Here is a 20,819-nt window from a genome sequence, read left to right on the forward strand (position 1 = left end):
ATTCTGGCCTACGGTGTGGCTCCTTACCTTTTTTTGAGTTTGTGGGAGCACCATGCTCTTACCCCAAACAACATTTTCAATAATGTCATCTTGCGAGGCTCCAAAAGCCTCTAACCCTGGCAGAGTAAATCCACCAGAGCCTCCTTGGACGTCTGGTCCGCAGACCAGCAGTTCAGTCAAATCATGCAGCGTAGCTCCCCTGCAGATACTAATGGTACTGGATAGCCAGGGAGCTGTATCCAAGGCCGCATTGCAGACATACTTAAGGTCATGCACCAACTGGTCCACTATCATGCAGACCAGGGAAGCCTGTTGCAATGCAATCACGGAGCAGCAAATCTATGCCCAAGGGAGTGTCAGTGACACCAGGGTCGTGGCCAACAGTGGCCGCAAACGCCTACCACAATACCATGAACAAGGTCCTGTCTGCAGGGCCCTTAAAAGAGGGGTCCCTTCCACCGGAATCGTGATAATTCCCTGGATACCGGAGGGCCCCATCGGCGGCGATGTCCTTTTCCAGGAACACACCTCAAAGGGTTAAAGGACAGCCATGCGATTTTTCTAAAATGCTGCGGCCGTTCCAATTCTTAGCATATAACTTACCAAATTAGCTAGGTATTGAAAACATCCTAGCGGTGCGGGCGGGCCTGTGGGACCCAGAAGGGACCAATACCTTAATACATGGGTCTTCAAACTACGGCCCTCCAGTTGTTCAGGAACTACAATTCCCATCATGCCTAGTCATGTCTGTGAATGTCAGTGTGTCACAATGCCTCATGGGATGTGTAGTTCTACAACAGCTGGAGGGCCGTAGTTTGAGGATCCCTGCCTTAATAGATGCCCTTGGCCGCATACTCTATCTTATTGGGATCCCGCACCCAGTGATTAGTGCTCCACAAGCGCCTTTTTCGCTGACCCGGACATGGAAGAAGCAAGTGAGCTGTTACGCACTGTCCGAAAAGGTCCTGGTCCGCATCTTCTGACCTGTAAGAGCAGGGGACATTTTCCACAGCAAGACCCAAGTCTGAATCAGAACTTCTCCCAGAAGACGGTGGGGGCGTTTTTACCCCCCTTGCACCTGCACACCGCTTCCACCCTGGCAACAGGAGCCTTTAGCACTGTCATAGTGCAAACAGGCACAGCAGGTGCAGGGGCACAGGCTCGCAGCACAGGTATGTCTGGGGAAAAAATGTCAGTATGAAGCCATGCTGACCCACTCGCCTGACCCTAGGGACCCAAGGCAAGTACACAGTTCACCCACCTAGCTGCCACAGAGACCGAGGGGACCCCCTCGGAGGACTCACCACCTGACCTGGGCAACACACAGCCACCGTCCGCTCTCCCTGTGACTGAGGTGCCCCCCATGTCACTTTCTCTTCTGAGGTCATTTCGCCGTTGAGAGGTCTATTTGTAACCACTAGAGGCAAAAAAGGGTTGAAAACCACAAGAAAATGTCCACCAGCCCTGTAAAGGCACGTGGTGCACAAGAAAATGGCTGCCGGTCGTCTCTGTATATAGAAAGCGTGCGGACTATAAGAAAATGGCCGCCGTTACATCCAATAGAAACGGCGCTGGCCACCGCCAAAATGGCCGCCAACCAAGCTGAAGTAAAAAAAAAAAATAACACCCAGGCACAAAACATGGCAGCGAACACCCGGGCACCCAAACTGAGGTCCCCACACACACAGGGCAGCACACCCCAATAGAGAGTGGACCCCAAACACAGCACAGCCCACAGCCAAGCAGAGAACCCACAGGTCGGTGCACAGCATGCCCAGCCACCACAGCATATGGGGAGGAGGGAAAAGGACAGGGAGAGAGGAAAGGAGAGATGAGAGACCCCCCCTAATTGACCTCCCCAGGAATGCCCAGCCGTTCCATCCTGCCGATACAGGGGTAACTGTACTTACCCGTCCGGCGAAGGCTGCTGGATGCATTCCTGACAGACCCATCACCCGAGCGGTTACGGTGTGGCCATCGGCCCTGGCACACTGTGACACGGACTTATAACCTGGTCATATGTGAGTCCCGGGGGATGTAGCTCACCGGCCACCCCTGAAGCAACGAGGCATGTCGTGTCCGACCCAGCGCGTAGCGAAAGCCCTGCACACGCTCGATGGCCTAACTGGGAGACTACAAGGACCTGATGTCCAACCTGTCAGCAGTTGATAGTAGATCTCAGGATAAAAAAAAAAAGAAAAAAAGGTACAAAAAGCAAGAAAAATCCACGGGAGCCAGGTCCTTCTCATATGCTAGGCAGAAAAAAACTGAGCTGCTGCATGCAGGGAGAGGGATTGTACCCAGAGGGGCCGCCCACCTGGGCGGAACTGTACAATTTTGATGTTGTTTAACATATTTCTGCCTAGTCCTCTCCTTATAGAAGGCTAATACCCTAATGTCAAGATTTAAGATGCTTTGCTTTGTTTTTTGGCTCCTTTTTTTTTTTTCTTCTTCATTATGTTTTCCAATCTAAAGATTAAACTGATACTCTTGGTTTATTTCTTTCTTGGGGGGGGAGGGAAGTACGTAGTGGAAGGGTTGGAAGGATAGCTAAATCACAAGGATATAACTAAGGATAGAGTTAAAATAATATAAGTTCATAGATAAAGTAGAAACAGGAGATAGGAGAAATTAAATATGATTAAGAGTAAAATAAGCAGAATATATACATAAATTGGTTTATTTGTAAAGATGTATGTGTATCTTTGTGAAAAAAAAAACTTTAAAATAAAGAATAAAAAAAAAAAAAAAAAAAGGATTTAAGATGCTGTGTCTATCCATGAACAAAAGAGAAATTCGATTTTTACTATTTTTTATTGGATAGGTTTTATAGCAGAAAGTAAAATGTTTTCCCCAAAATGTCTGTCTTTTTTTGGCTTATAGCACAAAAAAAATATAAAAAACTCAGTGGTGATTAAAGATCACCAAAAGAAAGCTCTATTTGTGGTGAAAAAAATATATAATTTTTACAGTAGCTTACCTGTAAAATCCTTTTCTTGGAGTACATCATGGGACACAGAGCCCTAAGTAATTACTTAATGGGTTATAGGTCACCTTCAGGTGTTGACACTGGTAAACCTAATTAAAGGAAGTGCAGACCCTATATAACCCCTCCTCCTTCCAAGAGCACATCAGTTTTTGTAGCAAAACAATATACCCAAATCCCAAAAAAGAGGGGAGAGACCTCCGTGTCCCATGATTTACTCCAAAAAAAGGATTTTACAGGTAGGCTGTAATAAAAATCCTATTTTTTTTTTATCGTACATCATGGGACACAGAGCCCTAAGTAATTACTAAATGGGACGTCCCATAGCAATGCCACTTGAGAGGTGGGAGAAACAACCCGCAGGGTACACCCAGACTTGAGGATCTATACTGCAGCTTGCAGCATACTGCGCCCGAAGACGATATCCTCGTGCCTCCTTACATCCACCTGATAACATTTTGTGAATGTATTCACTGAAGACCAAGTTGCAGCCTTACAGATCTGAGCCATGGAGACCTGATGACGCACTGCCCAAGAAGCACTAACCGACCTGGTAGAATGCACCTCAACTTAAAAAGGGGGAATCTTACCCATTTAATCATAAGTTTGAATTATCTCTTGGCGACAGTGGATTTCGACGCTGCCTGTCCTTTCTTAGGACCCTCCGGCAGAATAAATAAGACAATGGATAGAAGAAGATCCTGGACTGCCGCACTGCTTAAAACGATGTCTTTATTGTACAAATAAAATCGAACAACCAACCAAAGCGATACAGTCAAAATAAAGTGAACAACAGGTAAAAGGTGGCTGACATGTTTCACATCATGTGATGCTTACTCGTAGCATCACATGAGCTACAAGTAAGCATCACATGATGTGAAACATGTCAGCTACCTTTTTCCTGTTGTTCACTTTATTTTGACTGCATCGCTTTGGTTGTATTTTGGAATTTATTTGTACAATAAAGACAACGTTTTAAGCAGTGCGGCAGTCCAGGATCTTCTTCTATCCAATGCAGCGATCAATAGCCAGCACCCTTTCGGTTTAGTGGGACAGAAGCAAAGCCAAGGGATCAGCAGTTTTAAGAGCGGTATCATCTCTCAGAATAAATAAGACATCAGTCTTACGAATCTGAGCAGTTTTCTTCACTGCTCTCACCACATCCAGACAATGTAGTGACTTTTCTTCTCTGGAACATTGTTTTGAAAAAAACAATGGCAGGACAATATCTTGGTTCAAGTGAAAACCTGAAATTACTTTTGGCAAAAAGCCTGGACGAGGGTGTAATACCACTCTATCCTCATGAAAAATCAAATATGGCTCCTTACAAGAAAGGGAAGCCAATTCTGAAACCCTCCTTGCTGAGGATATAGCAACCAAAAATACCAACTTCCTTGTCAGAAGGACTAGGGGGATATGTTGTCGGTTCAAATGGCTGTCTTTGTAACACAGACAAAACCAAGTTTAAGTCCCAAGGATTCAAGGGAGGTTTGATGGGCGGATTAAGCCGGGTCACCCATTGTATAAAGCCCCGGACAAAAGAATGAGTAGCAAGTGGTCTTTGAAATAAGATCGATAAAGCTGAGACTTGGCCTTTAATAGTACTTGAGGTCAATTTAATTTCTATCCCTAATTGTAGAAATGCAAGAATTCTGCCTATGATATATCTCAGAGGGTGCCAACCCTTGGATTCACACCAGGAAACATAAACCTTCCAGACTCTATAATATAAAGTTCTGGAAGCTGGCTTCCTGGCATTGATTAAAGTGGAGATAACTGATCCAGAAAGCCCACTTTTTTTTAGAATGTGGGTAACAATAACCAAGCCGTTAAATTTAGAGACCGTAAGGAAGGATGGAATATTGGTCCCTGATAGAGCAGATCTGGCCGTAGTGGGAGGGGCCAAGGACCTCCTGGTGATTAATATAGGCCACAGCTGTGGCATTGTCGGATTAAATCCTGACAGGACAATTCCGTAACCTGAAAGTCCAGGCCATTAGAGCCAGACGTACTGCCCGAATCTCTAGGATATTGATGGGCAAGCTCCTTTCGGTTCTTGACCACTGTCCTTGGACAGTTGCCTTTTCTAGTACTGCTCCCCAGCCTGAAAGGTTGGCATCAGTCGTTACCACTTTATAGATGACTGGTAAGAAGGATTTTCCTTTCAGCAGATTCTGAGTTAGTGACCACCAAGTGAGGCTTTGGCCCACTCTTGGGGACAGCCACATTGGCAAGTCTAAAGCTTGAATTGTTTTGTTCCAAGCAGACAGGATACTGTTTTGCAACAGTCTTGAATGGAACTGGGCATAGGGAACTGCTTCGAATGAAGCCACCATGGTTCCTAGCAACCTCATGCAGAGGCGAATGGAGGGATTGCCATTTGACCTGACCCTCTGCACCAACTCTCTTATGGAGTTGATCTTTGCTTGAGGCAAGAAAACCCTTTCCTGGGCTGTGTCTATGATCAAGATGTGAAGGCCCAGAAAAAAAACAAACGGAAAAATTCAGGGAAAAAGAACATTTTTTTCCCATTTTTTTCCTGAAGGCTTTTTTGTTTGTTTTTTCAAAAATTGGAAAAATTGAAAAAAGAAAACAAAATTGTGGAATATTTTAACATGATGAATAAAATATTTTAAGACAGGGTGTTCAAATATTTTCCAAAAAAAAGTGTACGATATCAGATTATTCTAATTTCTGTGCACTGAGTGAGGACAAGCAAGTCCTAGGTAACAAACTGAACCCTCCAATGCAAGAACAGTATGCATTTCTTCATTTAGGAGGTGCTAAGCTGCTATTCTAACAAGAAAACGGTTTCAGTTTTGCTTTTGCAGGTTGTGTTTGGTTTGTTCTGTCCTCTTCACTAGGCATCAGAAGCATTGGAAGAAAATACAGAGCAACAAAAAGGACCTAAAAGCATATACTTAATTAAAAAAGGTAAGAGAGTTAAAAAGGGTAACAGTTAACTGAATCCAGAAAACTGAATCATTTAGCTACATTAGTTTATCTTTATAAACTTTTGTGTAAATAATAATTTAATTACCAGTAATCTGGTTCTTCCCCCAACCCCACACACAACCATAGATTAGTGTCTTCTTGCAAAGTAGTATTTTTTTCTTGTTTTTATTTCCTTCTCCCCTCAGAAAAATGGTGAGACCAAAATCTAGCATATGGAGGCATTTTCACATTACAAGTTCTTCTAAAAAGAAAAATGTGATTTGCAAATATTGTCAGATGAAATATGCATTTCCAAGTGCTACCAGGATGACAAAACACATTCTTGTATGTAACAAGTGTCCTGTAGATATTCAAAAATCCTTCATGGATCGAAGTGAAGAGGAAAATTTCAGTTTGTTTCCCCCCAAAAAAACATTTTTTTTTTCCGAGCTTTAAAATTTTCGGAAATTTTACATCTCTAGTCAATGATCAAACGCAAGTGCTCCAGCCTTTTTAGCGGTATTAAGAAAGATTTCTCTAGGTTGAGAATTCAACCCAAACTTTTCAGATGGTTGGTTGTAGTGCATATGTTTTGTTCCAAACAAGTCACTGATTGATCTATAAGCAATAGATCTTCTAGGTACGCTACGACTGTTATGCCCTGTGCCCTTAACCTGGCTAGAGGTGGGGACAGCACTTTGGTGAACACCCGGGGTGCTGTGGCTAGCCCGAAGGGCAAGGTTACAAACTGGAAATGCTGCTGTTCTAACACGAACCGCAGAAACTTTTGATGAGCAGGAAATATAGGGACATGCAGATATGCATTCCTGATGTCGATTGACGCCAGAAGTTCTCTTCCTAGAAGGATAGAAACTACTGACCCGATTGTCTCCATGCAAAAGGAGCAAAACTTCAAGAATGGTTTTGGTACCATGAAAAGATTTGAATAAAACCCCAGACCTTGCTCTTTTGTGGGGATCTGTATGATCACCCTTTGAGATAATAATCGGTCTTGTGCCTGAACCAGAGATTGTTTCCTCTCTGGATCTTTGGGAACGCTTGATCTCAGGAAACAAGAAAGGTGGAAAGTCCCAAAATTCCAGCTTGTATCCCAGCGTTACCGTGGGGATGACCCATCTGTCCTGAATTTCCTTTTTACAGACTTCTGAAAATTGCAGAAGTCTTCCCCCCCCACCTTGGTGAGGGGGGTTGCCTCTTCATGATGAGGCTTTAGGATTCTGTTTTCTAGATTTCCTACCCCAGGGCTTCATTTGAGCCTGGGTCTGACCCTGAGGTTTTTCTCTAGAGTCTGACGGCGGAGGCCGTCGCCACTGCTTAGAGGCAGAAGTCCCTGGCGCAGAGGAAAGAGCAGTTTAAATGAAGGGCGTTTATATTTTCTTTTGACTGGTAAAAGAGTATTTTTCCCACTGGAAATTGTTTGATATATTTATCCAAGTCTTCTCCAAATAGTCGCTCCCCATGAAAGGGAAACCCAGTTAGGAGGTTTTTACATGGTTCTTCAGCTGACCAATTTTTCAACCACAGGATCGTGCGCATATGTACAAGCATAAGCGTAAGGTGGGATGCCTGGTGAATAGAATCTTTAATGGTATCGATGGCAAAAACATAATGCCCTAGGTAGCTTAGCCAAATCCCAAGCTTGTTGCGTAGGAAGCTCTCTAAGGCCCCGTACACACGAGAGGATCGATCCGCTGAAATTGATCCGCTGACCGGTTTCAGCGGATAGATCCCCTGGTGTGTACAATCCAGCGGATCTGTTTCCGCTGATTTTTGTCCCCGGGGATGGATTTCCAGCGGATAAAAATTTCCTAACATGCTAAGAAATCTATCCGCTGGAATCCATTCCAACGGATTGATCCGCTGGTCTGTACAGAGTCACTGGATCAATCCGTCCGAATCCATCCCCCGCATGTGTCGTAATGATTCAACACATGCGTGGAAGTCCTTATATCACTGCGTCGCGTACGTCGCCGCGTCATCATCGCGGCAACGGCGCGTCACCGCAGACGGAATTCCGCGGGGATTTTGATCTCCTGGTTAGTACAACCAGGAGATCAAAATCCGCCAGAGGATTTATCCGCGGAAACGGTCCGGAGGACCGTTTCCGCGGATAAATCCTCTCGTGTGTACTAGGCATAAGGGCCAGCTTAAATTGGTCCTTTAGGGATTGGCAGACGCCTATTGCGGTGGACTGCAGGCTGAGTGACGGCACCTGCTATCGAAAAGGCAGATTTTAGCAGGGATTCCAACTTCTTATCTGTTGGATCCCTAAGCATCTGTGCATTGTCTACAGGACAAGTTAGGTTATTATTCACGTTGGAAATTGCAGCGTCAATTGCTGGTACTTTCCATTTTTTGGAGAATATCTCCTGCAGGGAATAGCGAATTGAAAACCCTTAGGAGGGAGAAAATGCTTATCCGGGTGATCCCATTCAGCAAATATAAGCTGTTCTAGTAATGCATGTGCTGGAAACGCATGCAAAGGATGGGAAGGTTTTTAAGAACCTAAGGAAGAGGCCGAGTTTTCATGACACTCTGTTAGAGGCAGCATGAAATTGGAACAAACCATTTCTGTAAGAGATTGTATCAGCAATTTTTCAGATTGAGATGCTGAAAAAGGTCTACCGGTGTCTCCTCTGCAGAATAATCATCGGTTTGCTTTTCTTCCTGATTGATTGAGGGCAACACCTCATCCTGAGCCCACTGTTCCCCTTGCAAAGCTGAAGTGGGGGAAGGGGACCTAGTACGCTTCCTATCCATCTGAATGGAGGATGTGATTAAAGCCGCTAATCTTTCTTCCAGATCCTGGAGGGAGGAGGAAAGGAAAATTCAAGTTAGGCTTATCGGTAACTTGTTTTCCAGAAGTCTTTCAGGACAGCACCTTGAGATGTCATGATCCTCCCACTCCATCAGGAAACACCTTCTTTTCAACCTTTTAAAAGGAGGCCCCTCCTTGCACTCCTCAGTTGTTATAGAGAAACCTCCGGCCCCGGCTGGAACACACAAGCATATATGTTAGTCACAGCATAGTACATCACAAACAAAACAGGGCGGGTCGTTGCTGTCCTGAAAGACTTCTGGAAAACAAGTTACCGGTAAGCCTAACTTGAATTTTCCCGAGGCGTCTTTCAGGACAGCACCTTGAGAGGACAACAGAGACTTACTACCTTAGGGCGGGACGACAGCTTGTAGGACCTTTCTGCCAAAAGCCTGATCACTGGCCGAGGCGAGGTCCAACCTATAATGTTGCACGAACGTGTGAAAACTTGACCACGTCGCTGCCCTGCAGATTTGCTCCGGCGTGGCACCAGCTCTTTCTGCCCAGGAGGTTGCGAGAGCTCTGAGCGAATGGGCACGGATACCCTCTGGCGGAGTCAGGCCTGCCTGCAAATAAGCCTCCCTGATAGCCAGGTTCAACCACCTAGCTAGTGTCTCCCTAGATGCCTGCTGACCCCTTTTGTTACCCCCAAAAAGGACAAACAAAGAATCTGAATGCCTAAACGGGCTTGTTATTTCTAAATAACATAACAAGAACCGTCTGACATCCAACCTATGAAAAAATAATTATTTTTCCCCCGAAGGGTTAGAACAAAAAGTGGGAAGTACAATGTCCTGCACACGATTAGTATTAGAAGCCACCTTGGGCAGAAATTTTGGGTCAGTTTTAAGCACTACCCTATCTGAAAATAAACATAAATAAGGCTCCTTCACTGACAGGGCCTGCAACTCGCTGATCCTACGTGCTGAGGTTATAGCGATTAAAAATAAAGTTTTGAAGGTAAGATTCCTAATTGAAGCTTCCCCTAAGGGTTCAAAAGGTTTGCTTGCCAAGGATCTCAGAACCACAGAGAGTTCCCACTTCGGGAAACACTTTAACCTTGGTGGTCTAGATCTCAAGAGAGACCTAAAAAACCTCACCACCAATGGTTCTGTGGCTACAGACCTTTCCAAAAAAACTGAAAGTGCAGATGCCTGCACCTTAAGGGTGCTAACAGCTAAGCCCTTATCAGCCCCCTCCTGTAAAAATTCCAGGATAGACTTCAATTCCCTAGGGTCCTGGCCCGATGAACTACACCAAGAGGAAAAAACCTTCCAAACCTTGGTGTAAATGGCTCGGGTTACCTTCTTCCTGCTGTTAACCAGTTCCCGACCCCCGCATGTACATATACGTCCACAATATGGCACGTACAGGCACATGGGCGTACAGGTACGTCCTCGCCTATTAGCGGGTGGGGGGTCCGATCGGGACCCCCCCGCTACATGCGGAGGTCGGGTCCGCTCGGGGAGCGATCCGGGACCACGGCGCGGCTATTTGTTTATAGCCGCTCCGTCGCGATCGCTCCCCGGAGCTGAAGAACAGAGAGAGCCGTGTGTAAACACGGCTTCCCCGTGCTTCACTGTGTCGGCGCATCGATCGCGTCATTCCCTTTATAGGGAAGACACGATCGATGACGTCATTCCTACAGCCACACCCCCCAACAGTTGTAAACACATACTAGGTGCACCCTAACTCCTACAGCGCCCCCTGTGGTTAACTCCCAAACTGCAACTGTCATTTTCACAATAAAGAATGCAATTTAAATGCATTTTTTGCTGTGAAAATGACAATGGTCCCAAAAATGTGTCAAAATTGTCCGAAGTGTCCGCCATAATGTCGCAGTCACGAAAAAAATCGCTGATCGCCGCCATTAGTAGTAAAAAAAAAAAAAATTAATAAAAATGCAATAAAACTATCCCCTATTTTGTAAACGCTATAAATTTTGCGCAAACCAATCGATAAACGCTTATTGCGATTTTTTTTACTAAAAATAGGTAGAAGAATACGTATCGGCCTAAACTGAGGAAAAAAAATGTTTTTATATATGTTTTTGGGGGATATTTATTACAGCAAAAAGTAAAAAATATTGCATTTTTTTCAAAATTGTCGCTCTATTTTTGTTTATAGCGCAAAAAATAAAAACCGCAGAGGTGATCAAATACCACCAAAAGAAAGCTCTATTTGTGGGGAAAAAAGGACGCCAATTTTGTTTGGGAGCCACGTCGCACGACCGCGCAATTGTCTGTTAAAGCGACACAGTCCCGAACTGTAAAAACCCCTTGGGTCTTTAGGCAGCAATATGGTCCGGGGCTTAAGTGGTTAAGCAAGGTGGAAACCAAGCGGTCGGAGAACCCCTTTCCTTTCAGGATTTCCCTTTCAGAAGTCACGCGGCCAAGGACAGCCGGGCCACGTCTGGATGAGAAATCGGACCCTGAACTAGAAGATCCTGTCTGAGGGGCAGGTGCCAACAGGGCCTGGTTGACAAGGCTAGAAGCGTTGCAAACCATGCTCTCCTGGGCCAAAACGGGGCGATGAGAATGACCGGAACTCTTTCTCTCTGAACCTTCCTCAGAACTAGGGGAATTAACTGAAACGGGGGGAAGGCAAAGCAGAGGCGAAAATCCCAGGGATGCGACAGAGCGTCTACCCCTAAGGACCCATCCCCCCGGCTCAAAGAAAAGTATCTTCCTACCTGGGAGTTCTCCCTCGAGGCAAACAAGTCAACCCCTGAGTGACCCCACCTGCTGGAGATTTCTGAAAAGACCTCTGCATTCAGGGACCATTCTGACTCCCGAATCTGTTGTCTGCTTAAAAAGTCTGCCACCGTATTCAGGGACCCCTTTAGATGTAGGGCCGTCAAGGAGAGCAAGTTGCTCTCTACCCAGGAGAGAATCTCTGTGGCAAGGGACAGGAGTGAACTGCTTCTTGTAATCCCCTGCCTGTTTAAGTATGCTACCATCGTAGCATTGTCCGTCAGGACTTGAACATGGTGGCCCCTGAGAAATGGAGCAAACTCCACCAGTGCCAGGGCCACAGTCCTCAACTCCCTCCAATTTGAGGAACGCAGGGCCTCCTCCTTTGACCACCTTCCTTGAGCAAATTTCTTCTCTAGGTGGGCTCCCCACCCCCAGGCGCTGGCATCCGTGGTGAGCCTTAGTCCTACTGGGAAGGACCATTCCAGGCCCTCTGCAAGCACTCGCTGGTTTTTCCACCAGTAAAGGGATCTTACTACCCGGGCTGGAATTTTTACCCGGGCGTCCAGCGAACTGGTTTTGTGATCCCACGTTCTCAAAAGAAAAGCCTGCAGGGGCCTGAAATGCAACCTCGCCCATTGGACCGCCGGCATGGTGGAGGTCAAAACTCCTAGGGATGCCATTACCTGTCTGACCGTCAAAGACTGATGGGACTGTAGCAACCGAACAGTGTCCAAGACCTTGGATGCTTTTTCTGGGGGGAGAAAAATTCTCTGGCTCCCCGAATCCACCTGGTATCCCAGAAAACAAATTTTCTGAGAAGGAACTAGGGCGGATTTCTGAAGGTTTAAAATCCATCCTAGGGATTCCAAGTGGGTTTGTGCTCGAGAAAGATCCTCCAACAACTTTTCCTCTGAGGGAGCAAAGAAGAGGAGGTCGTCCAGGTAAGGGATGACTGCTATTCCCTGTAGACGCAACGGGGCTAAGGCCTCGGCCAGCACCTTCGTAAAAATCCGAGGTGATGATGACAGCCCGAAGGGGAGGGCCCTGTACTGGAAATGCTGAATCAAACCCCCCATCTCTACTGCTAGTCTGAGAAACGTCTGGGACTGAGGGGAGATAGGTATGTGTAGGTACGCGTTCCTCAGGTCTATCGACGCCATGAAGCAATCTGGCGTCAGAAGATTCCTGATTGAGAATATTGAGTCCATTTTGAATTTCCTGTACATGACACACTTGTTTAAAGGTTTTAAGTTTAAGATCAGCCTGAACTTCCCCGTAGGCTTCCTTACTAGGAAGACATGGGAATAGAACCCTCTGCCCTGCTCTGCTAGGGGAACCCGGACCAACACTCCCTGCTGTTGAAGTTCCAATAACGAGGATTTTAACGCTACGGACTTCACTGGATCCCTTGGGGCCTGAGTGACCAGAAATCTCCTTGGCGGGGTTTCTGAGAATTCTATAGCGTACCCCTGAGCTAGAGTGGTCAGTATGTACTGGTTGTTTGATACCACTGACCACTGCGGAAAGAACTTTTGCAACCTCCAGCCTACCCTCATGCCGCGTACACACCATCACTTTATGTGATGAAAAAAAATTACGTTTTTAAAAACGTCACTTTAATTGACTGTGTGTGGGGGAAAACGTCGTTTTATGTCTTGTAAAAAACGACCCAAAAAAATTGAAGCATGCTTCAATTTTATGTGTCGTTTTTCAAAAGTGCACTTTTTACTTCACAGAAATTGACCGTGTGTAGCAAAAAACGTCGTTTTCTAAGACGTTTTTTCATCCACGCATGCCCAGAAGCTACTTATATAGCAAGCTTCAATGGAAAAACGTGGTGGAACGTAACCTCACTTTGCAAGAACATTGTGAGAAAAACGATGGTGTGTAGGCAACTTCGTCTTTGAAAATTGAAGTTTCAAAAACGTCATTTTTTACTTCACAGAAAGTGTCGTTTTTTTTCATCACATAAAGTGATGGTGTGTATGCGGCATCAGGGTCGAGTCATTGCAGCTTACTGGCCGGCGCAGGAGGATGGAAAAGGACTCCCTTTCCTTTACCCTTCTGCGCTGCCCAATTTCTCTTCCCCTGCGGCCTTTTCCCCTTATCCTGCTGCTTAAAGGCCCGAAAAAAACGTTTGGGAGGGGGGTTCTTATTCTTGACCGGGAAGGCCTTCTTCTTGTCTGCCGTCCTGTCCAGGATGCTATCCAGTTCAGTACCGAAGAGAAGATCACCCGAAAACGGGATTCCACACAGCTTGTTTTTAGAAGCCGTGTCGCCAGGCCAGGTCTTGAGCCATAAAGCCCTTCTGGCTGAATTGGCTAAGGCAGCAGATCTGGCGGACATTTTGATCGCCTCGGCCGAGGCATCTGCCATATAGGCTACAGCTGCAGCCATGGTAGAGAAAGAATCCAAAATGTCCTGTTTTGGGGAGTCTGCCTCAATATGAGCTTTGAGTTTATCTAACCAGAACTCTAAGTTGCGTGCCACACAAGTGGTAGCCATGGCGGGTTTAAGGTTAACCATAATTGACTGCCAGGCTTTCTTAAGGGGAAGATCCATACGCTTATCCAGGATACCCATATCCTCAAAGGATAAATCTGTGGACCTTGACACCTGGGAAAAAGCTGCGTCGAGTTTAGGAACCTTGTTCCACACGACCGATGGATCTTCTCCGAAGGGAAACCGCCTCTTGTGGGATTTAGAAAAAAAGGGTTTCTTTTCCGGATCCTGCCATTCCCGCAAAATTGTTTCGGAAATAACCGAATGAACTGGGAATGTACGCCCCTTGGGCTCACAGAGACCGGCATACATCCGGTCGTACAGGCTTAGGTCCTTCTTTTCTTCGCTGAGACCTAAAGTGGCATAAATAGCCCTGAGGAGGCCATCCACATCATCCAGGGATAATTTAAATTTTGAGGGAGGCTCCATCTCCTCCTCATTTTCTGAGTCCTCACTAGAGAGGGCCTGAGGTTGGCTATCCCTGGACCCCTCGTTATCCGAGGGCCTAGGAGCCCACCCTGCCTCCTGGGAAGACTGAGGTGGAGGGCTGAGAAATGGTGACAGGAGCTAGCGAATCTCTCATGGACTGAAAGGTGGCCAAAAGCTCATCTTTAACAGAAGCGATCAATTCCTCTCTGACTGAGGCTGACTCCTTCTGTACTAAGGCCGCAATACACGCCTTACACCATGGCTTCTTCCAACTTTCCCCCATTTTCTCCCTACAAGAAGGGCATCTCTTTTTCTCAGGTTTGACCTAAAGAAGGAACGGGGAGAGAAGAAACAAAAAACAGGGAATCCGGAATTAGACCCGGTCTCAAACAAACAGGACCCCCCCTCACCTAGGTGCACTAGGAAGGAAAGGTGACAACCCGTGCCCTGACAGGCCCTCATGCCACTGGAGGGAAAAATAAATAAATAAAGAGACCGAGAGAGAACCCCAAAAAGGAGAGAACCCTCACCCCTAGGGAAAAAAGCAGACTTACACTACTGCTTCCCGCCGAGGTCCTGCTGGTGCCCGTGCCTGTCTCCACCGCTGATGCCTCTGCAGTCTCCATCGCAGAATGTCAGCGCTCTCTGTGGCATCCACGGCGCTTCCCGGACTCCAATAGCGCCGCTGCGCCGGACCAGGAAGCGGAAGTAGGCCCAGCGTCCGCCCTACCCCTCCTCCTGGCGCGCCGGAAATGACGCGCCTCTCCGGCGACCAGGCTACGCCAAGATGGCGGCGCCCCGCATTACACAAGGCACCTCTCGGTCGCCGAAGGCTGGCTCCACTGAGCACTTGGAGAGAGGGGAGCCCGACTACCATCACCGCCGCGCGGGTGGTACGGGAGAGCGGACAGTCTCTGAAGTAAAAAAGGTAAGAGGGAAGAGTCCGTCTTTCAGGAAGCTCCTGAGATATCAGACCCTTCCCAAGAAGATGTTCCCTCCGGAGGAGGAAACACAAAAACTGAGGAGTGCAAGGAGGGGCCTCCTTTTAAAAGGTTGAAAAGAAGGTGTTTCCTGATGGAGTGGGAGGATCATGATATCTCAAGGTGCTGTCCTGAAAGACGCCTCGGGAAATCTTCAGTCACATATACAGGTGCTGAGATGTGAGGGGCAGCTGCACCATCAATTTGTTCCAATGGCTCACCCTGAGTTGCCATAATTGGTAATTCAGGCGAGGATGACAGCGTGGAAATACAGCTTGAGATCCCAATGCCTGGGGGTGAAACCTTTTCTTTTTTGGCTTTTGTGGTGTCTCTTTTGGCAGGCATAGTCCCAAGTACAAAAACAGAGGCGCTATACACATTGCACTAAATCACTGAAAATAGTCATGACTTTTAAAGCCGCTATAAAGTTCAGCTTAGTGCTTAGAGTCAGGAATGGCAGTTTTGTAACCCATACGTGTCCCACAGCTCGTGTGTCCCTGTGTGCAGGCAGTTTGTGACTTCCTCGTCAGCAGAGAAGAGACTGACACAGCTGTATTTATCTGCTTTAGCCTGGGTGTGGTCCCAGACCCAACATGAGGGGGGGGGAGCAGAGACTCCTGCAGTGAGGCCCAGTATCAAACTTTTAGCGGGACCTCCGCGTCCCCCACAGCGGGCGGGGGTATGTAAGAGGGGTGCAGTGCTGCTGTCCCCTTAACTCCCTCGTCCCTTCAGGGGGAGATTTTTTTTTATGCAGATCCTTTTTACCTTGCAAAAATCTTTCATCCACACGCTGTAGCCAGACACGGACTGAGCCATCAGTGAAGACAACAGAGTAAGGTATGTGCATAGACTCCATTTAGTGGAGATTTTTAAGGCATGACAACATTTTTTTCCAATAATGGAAGAAATACATAGATAATTTTAATAAACAAGTTTCTTCCGTTACCTTATCCTTGCTGCTGGATTTTGCTGAATTAACAGACAATCCAACCTTCACCCATCATCGCGGGCTGCATTTAGCAAACCTTCAAGGACTGGGTCCCTTACAACGGGGCCATGTATAAGCACCCCATCAGGAAGCTTTAGGTAATGTAACAAGACCTAAGCCCTGGGTTCCTGGAGTCCAGCCCTACAAAGAGGCGTTACAGGCAAAAACCTTGTGCTTCGAATACGAGGTCCGAGGTACCATCCACTTAGGCCTCATGGCACTCTTGGATTGATCTGGCTTCTTTTTGTTGAGGAATTTAAATCCAACCTGGATCCCTCCTGGAGCTCCTCAGAAAAAATCTGATGTGCTCCTGAAAGGAGGAGGGGTTATATAAGGAGTGAACTTCCTTTAATTGGGTTTACCAGTTTGAACACCTGAAGGTGGCCTATAACCCATAAAGCTACTTAGAGCTCTGTGTCCCATGATGTACGATAAATAAATGACAAATTTCATTTGGGTACATGTTCGGCAATACGGGAGCAAAAGGAGACAAATAGTACATCCAACATACTAAAAGTAGTGCAATGAATCCGGTAGAGGACAATCTGTGCCCCAATTGATATATTGTTTTACTACTTTTATCTGATGAGACATCTGAAGTACAACATTTTGACAAAGAGTGTATGTGCCAATACCTACATGTTTTTACACCACAACACAAATCAGTAACACAGCCAAGCTTTCTTTTTATTCTGAAAGGACACATAACTTGTAGAGAACTTAGGGCGGGCTGTGCCTGCACATCTACTACAGAACCCCTTCACTTCCTGTCCCAGAGACACAACCAGATTAGAAAATATGTCTCAGGCCCCATACACACGGGAGGATTTATCCGCGGATACGGTCCAGCGGACCGTTTCCGCGGATAAATCCTCTCGAGGATTTCAGCAGATCTCTCTGCGATGGAGTGTACTCACCATCGCATTGAAATCCGCGCCGAAATCCTCTGGCGATGACGTGTCGCGCCGTCGCCGCGATTATGACGCGGCGACGTTCCGCGACGCTGTCATATAAGGAATTCCACGCATGCGTCGAATCATTACGACGCATGCGGGGGATCCCTTCGGACGGATGGATCCGGTGAGTCTGTACAGACCAGCGGATCCATCTGTTGGGATGGACTCCAGCAGATGGATATGTTCTGCATGTCAGCAAATATCCGATCTGCTGGAATCCATCCCAGGGGAGATATATCCGCGGAAAAAGATCCGCTGGCGTGTACACACCATAGGATCTATCCGCTAAAACCCATTTGCTGGGATTTATCTGCGGATGGATTCTATGGTGTGTACGGGGCCTTAAAGTTAGGGGAATTTCCCAACGCAAACACAAACAGGAATAAAAACTTGATACAAAGTCTAACATGTCTCCAGTTCATCCAAAACTAAAACAAAAAAAAAAAAAAGTTTGCATACAGATACACTTTGAAGAAGAGAAGAGTCAAATGATATATAAAGACTATAGGCTTACTTACGCATAGTCTGACGCCTTACAGATACCTGCAACACAAAACAGAGTTGAAACTAGATTACGGAACTATGCATCCATTTTTCACATACACATGTGAATTCAGCCTCTACTAGTGGTACCGGTATATATAAAACACTGCAAAACTGGTAATTAGAAGTTAGTAAAGCCTTTTTTCCCAGGATTATACCTCAGTTAGCCTCAACAAATTGCATTAAAGCATACTTTTACCCCAAAACATATTTTTTTTTCATTTATTTGTTACTTTTTTGTGCTGCAGGATAGAACTTCTTTCTTTGCACCTGATTTTTCGGTCCATGATGGCAGAGACCTTCGGCATATCTGCACATGCCTGGGTGTGCCTCACACTTACGCGAATGCAGCATAGTTCAGGATTTTGTTAAGGTGAAAAAACACCTTGCATTCTCTGGCCCCACCAAGCCCCCGTTTTACTTACCTGAGCCCTGAATCTCAGTGGCCGCGATCCTGGGCTGCTTGCCCCCAGCTCTTGTGGACTCTTCATTAGATGATTGATAGCAACGCAGCCATTGGCTCCCGCTGCTGTCAATCAAATCAATGACACGTGCGCCGGAGGGTGGGGCCGAGTGATACAGTCAGTGGTTTTGGCCACCGACTGTATCACATGGGAGCGTGCCCGCAAGCTAACCTCCCTGGGAGAGCGCTTCCCAGAGGGGGGGGTTAGCTTTTGCCGGGAGGAGCCAAGACGGCCGCCGAGGGACCCCAGAAGATGAGGATCGGGGCCACTCTGTGCAAAACAAACTGCACAGTGGAGGCAAGTATGGTATGTTTGTCATTTAAAAAAATAAATAAAAATGAAACCTTTACAACCCCTTTAATTAGCACTGTGGATCATTACAGAAGTGCTGTTTAACCCATTCCAGATAAACACGAGTGAAGTAATGTTTTTCACTAAATCAGCAGGCTTATGATCCATAGCAAAAGTGATCAAGGCAGCAGTTTAGCCACCCAATCACTTCTACATATCAGCGATTTGGTGGTGGAACAGTGGCCTGCCACCTGGTCTCGGGGCTCATGTGTAAGCCTTAAAAGATGCAAAGCTTTCAGGGTGGCCAAGTCAGTGGAGGTCAGAGAATTATTTCTCACCATTTCACAAATACAAACAAGAGTCACAAAATATGACTTATTTCTTTAGCTGACACTTTTTTCTTTAACCCGTTTACAATAGCCCTGCTGTACTTTTACTTGTCGCAGGCAGGGTGATGAATTACAGTTGCTGTACATCTATTGTACTTAAAAATGCATAATATTTAGGAAACCTATACACTTTTTATTTTAATCGACCATAAGGTGCGGACATATGTATCAACATACAGCTGTACTGTAAATAGGTAAAAATATATTGAAAATATTTATAAAATAGTATGAAATATACAAAATAAATTGGGCATAAAAAAAAATTAAAAAAAGAAGAATTAAAGGGGTATAGTCATCATCGATTCACTGGCGAAAATTCGCCCAGTGAAAAAAAATATGTGCATTCTCATAAGGTTTTATTGGATTCCTCATATGTATTATATGACACTCACAGGACACACATTTGTAAGTTCAAATCTTGTCAGAGAACATTGATAGTACAGTGGCAGCCATTTTTTTTTAATGTAACAAAAATGTGTGCTAATATTTTGCCCAAATCTTGTTAAATAACAGAAGCCCATTATTTTATACGCTGATACTTGCTATCCAAGATGCTAAAATATGCATAAACTATTTCAACACTGTGCATAGCAAATGTTGGCAGCATGTAATTTCTGTTATTACAGCTTCTGCTATGATACCAGCCCACATGGGCCTTTAGTACTAGGGTCAGGGGGGTCAAAAAAAGGAGAGACTGATAACCCACCTACCTGCCCATGATGCCCAAGTAGATATCAAAACTTACTACTGCTGCAGGAGGCTGAATCATACAGCCCACTGTTTCTCGAAATCTTTTAAGTTCAGTTTCTTCATCTTCCAGTCTTTCCCCAGGCTGTGCAGGTTTTATCTGAATATGGAAACGCCGTGGTTCTTCATCATCATCATCAAAATCAGAGTCACTTGAAGAGCAACAGGTAGTTGCAGGTTCTCCTGTTTTGTTGTTAAGAATCATTGAACAGCAGCTGTGTTAACAATCAGTTACGCCTAACTGCATTATACTAAGGCAATCAAACCACCTACATTGTTATGTTTATTTTAGTCTTGTGCTGCTAAAATAATAGTGTTAATTAAAGGAGTTGTAAAGGAAAATGTTTTTTCACCTTAATGCAATCTATGCATTAAGGTGAAAAAACATTTGATGCTGCAGCCCCCCCGCCCCCCCCGAGCCCCCGTTATACTTACCCGACCCCTTGAAAGTCCCGCGCACGGTCCTGATATCCTCTTCGCCGCTCAGCCTGGCCGCTGATTGGCTAGAGCGGATGTATTGAGAGCAGCGCAGCCAGTGGCTGGCGCTGCTGTCAATAACATCCATTGACACGGCGTGCCGAGGGGCGGGGCCGAGTGATACAGTGAGCGGCTATGGCCGCTCGCTGTATCAGGGGAGCGTGCTCGCAATTACTGACCACCATGCAAACTCTCGCATGACTGTGGAGACTAATTGCGGGGAGGACAAGAGACAGTCGCCGAGGGACCCCAGAAGACATGGATCGGGGGCACTCTGTGCAAAACTAACTGCACAGTAGAGGCAAGTATAACATGTTTGTTATTTAAAAAAAAAAAAAAATGTTTTCCTTTAGTAAACTAATAAATGCAAAAAGTATTTTTTCCCCTGAACCGCCATCTCTCTTCTGAGGAAGTCGATTCAGCACTCAAAACAATTGAAGGCTGAAAAGAGCCCTGGCAGCTTGATGGCAGGATATTATAAAACCTTCACAGATTCTCTCAAGCCACATTTCCTAGGAGCTTTTAATGCCCTTTCATCCAGTAACCCCCCCCCCTCCTCCACCCTGAGATCTCCTGACAGCACACATAACTGTGATCC

At 46.0% G+C, this 20,819-nt stretch overlaps 1 protein-coding gene across 12 annotated transcripts in view; it reads right to left on the reverse strand.

Annotated features, from left to right (window-relative positions):
- FCHO1 (FCH and mu domain containing endocytic adaptor 1) overlaps positions 1-20,819 on the reverse strand; it is a 294,097-nt gene that overhangs the window by 61,600 nt on the left and 211,678 nt on the right. For 11 of the 12 annotated variants that reach the window (XM_040321486.1, XM_040321453.1, XM_040321473.1 and 8 more), the window contains 2 exons: positions 19,743-19,927; positions 17,829-17,853 (listed from right to left, as the gene is read on the reverse strand). In XM_040321486.1, the coding sequence (XP_040177420.1) occupies positions 17,829-17,853; positions 19,743-19,927 (210 nt within the window). The remainder of the gene's footprint in view (positions 1-17,828; positions 17,854-19,742; positions 19,928-20,819) is intronic. The other variant, XM_040321498.1, reaches the window with a different exon arrangement.

The sequence above is a fragment of the Rana temporaria genome, chromosome 1, assembly GCF_905171775.1.
Source record: "Rana temporaria chromosome 1, aRanTem1.1, whole genome shotgun sequence".
NCBI classification, from domain to species: Eukaryota; Metazoa; Chordata; class Amphibia; order Anura; family Ranidae; genus Rana; species Rana temporaria.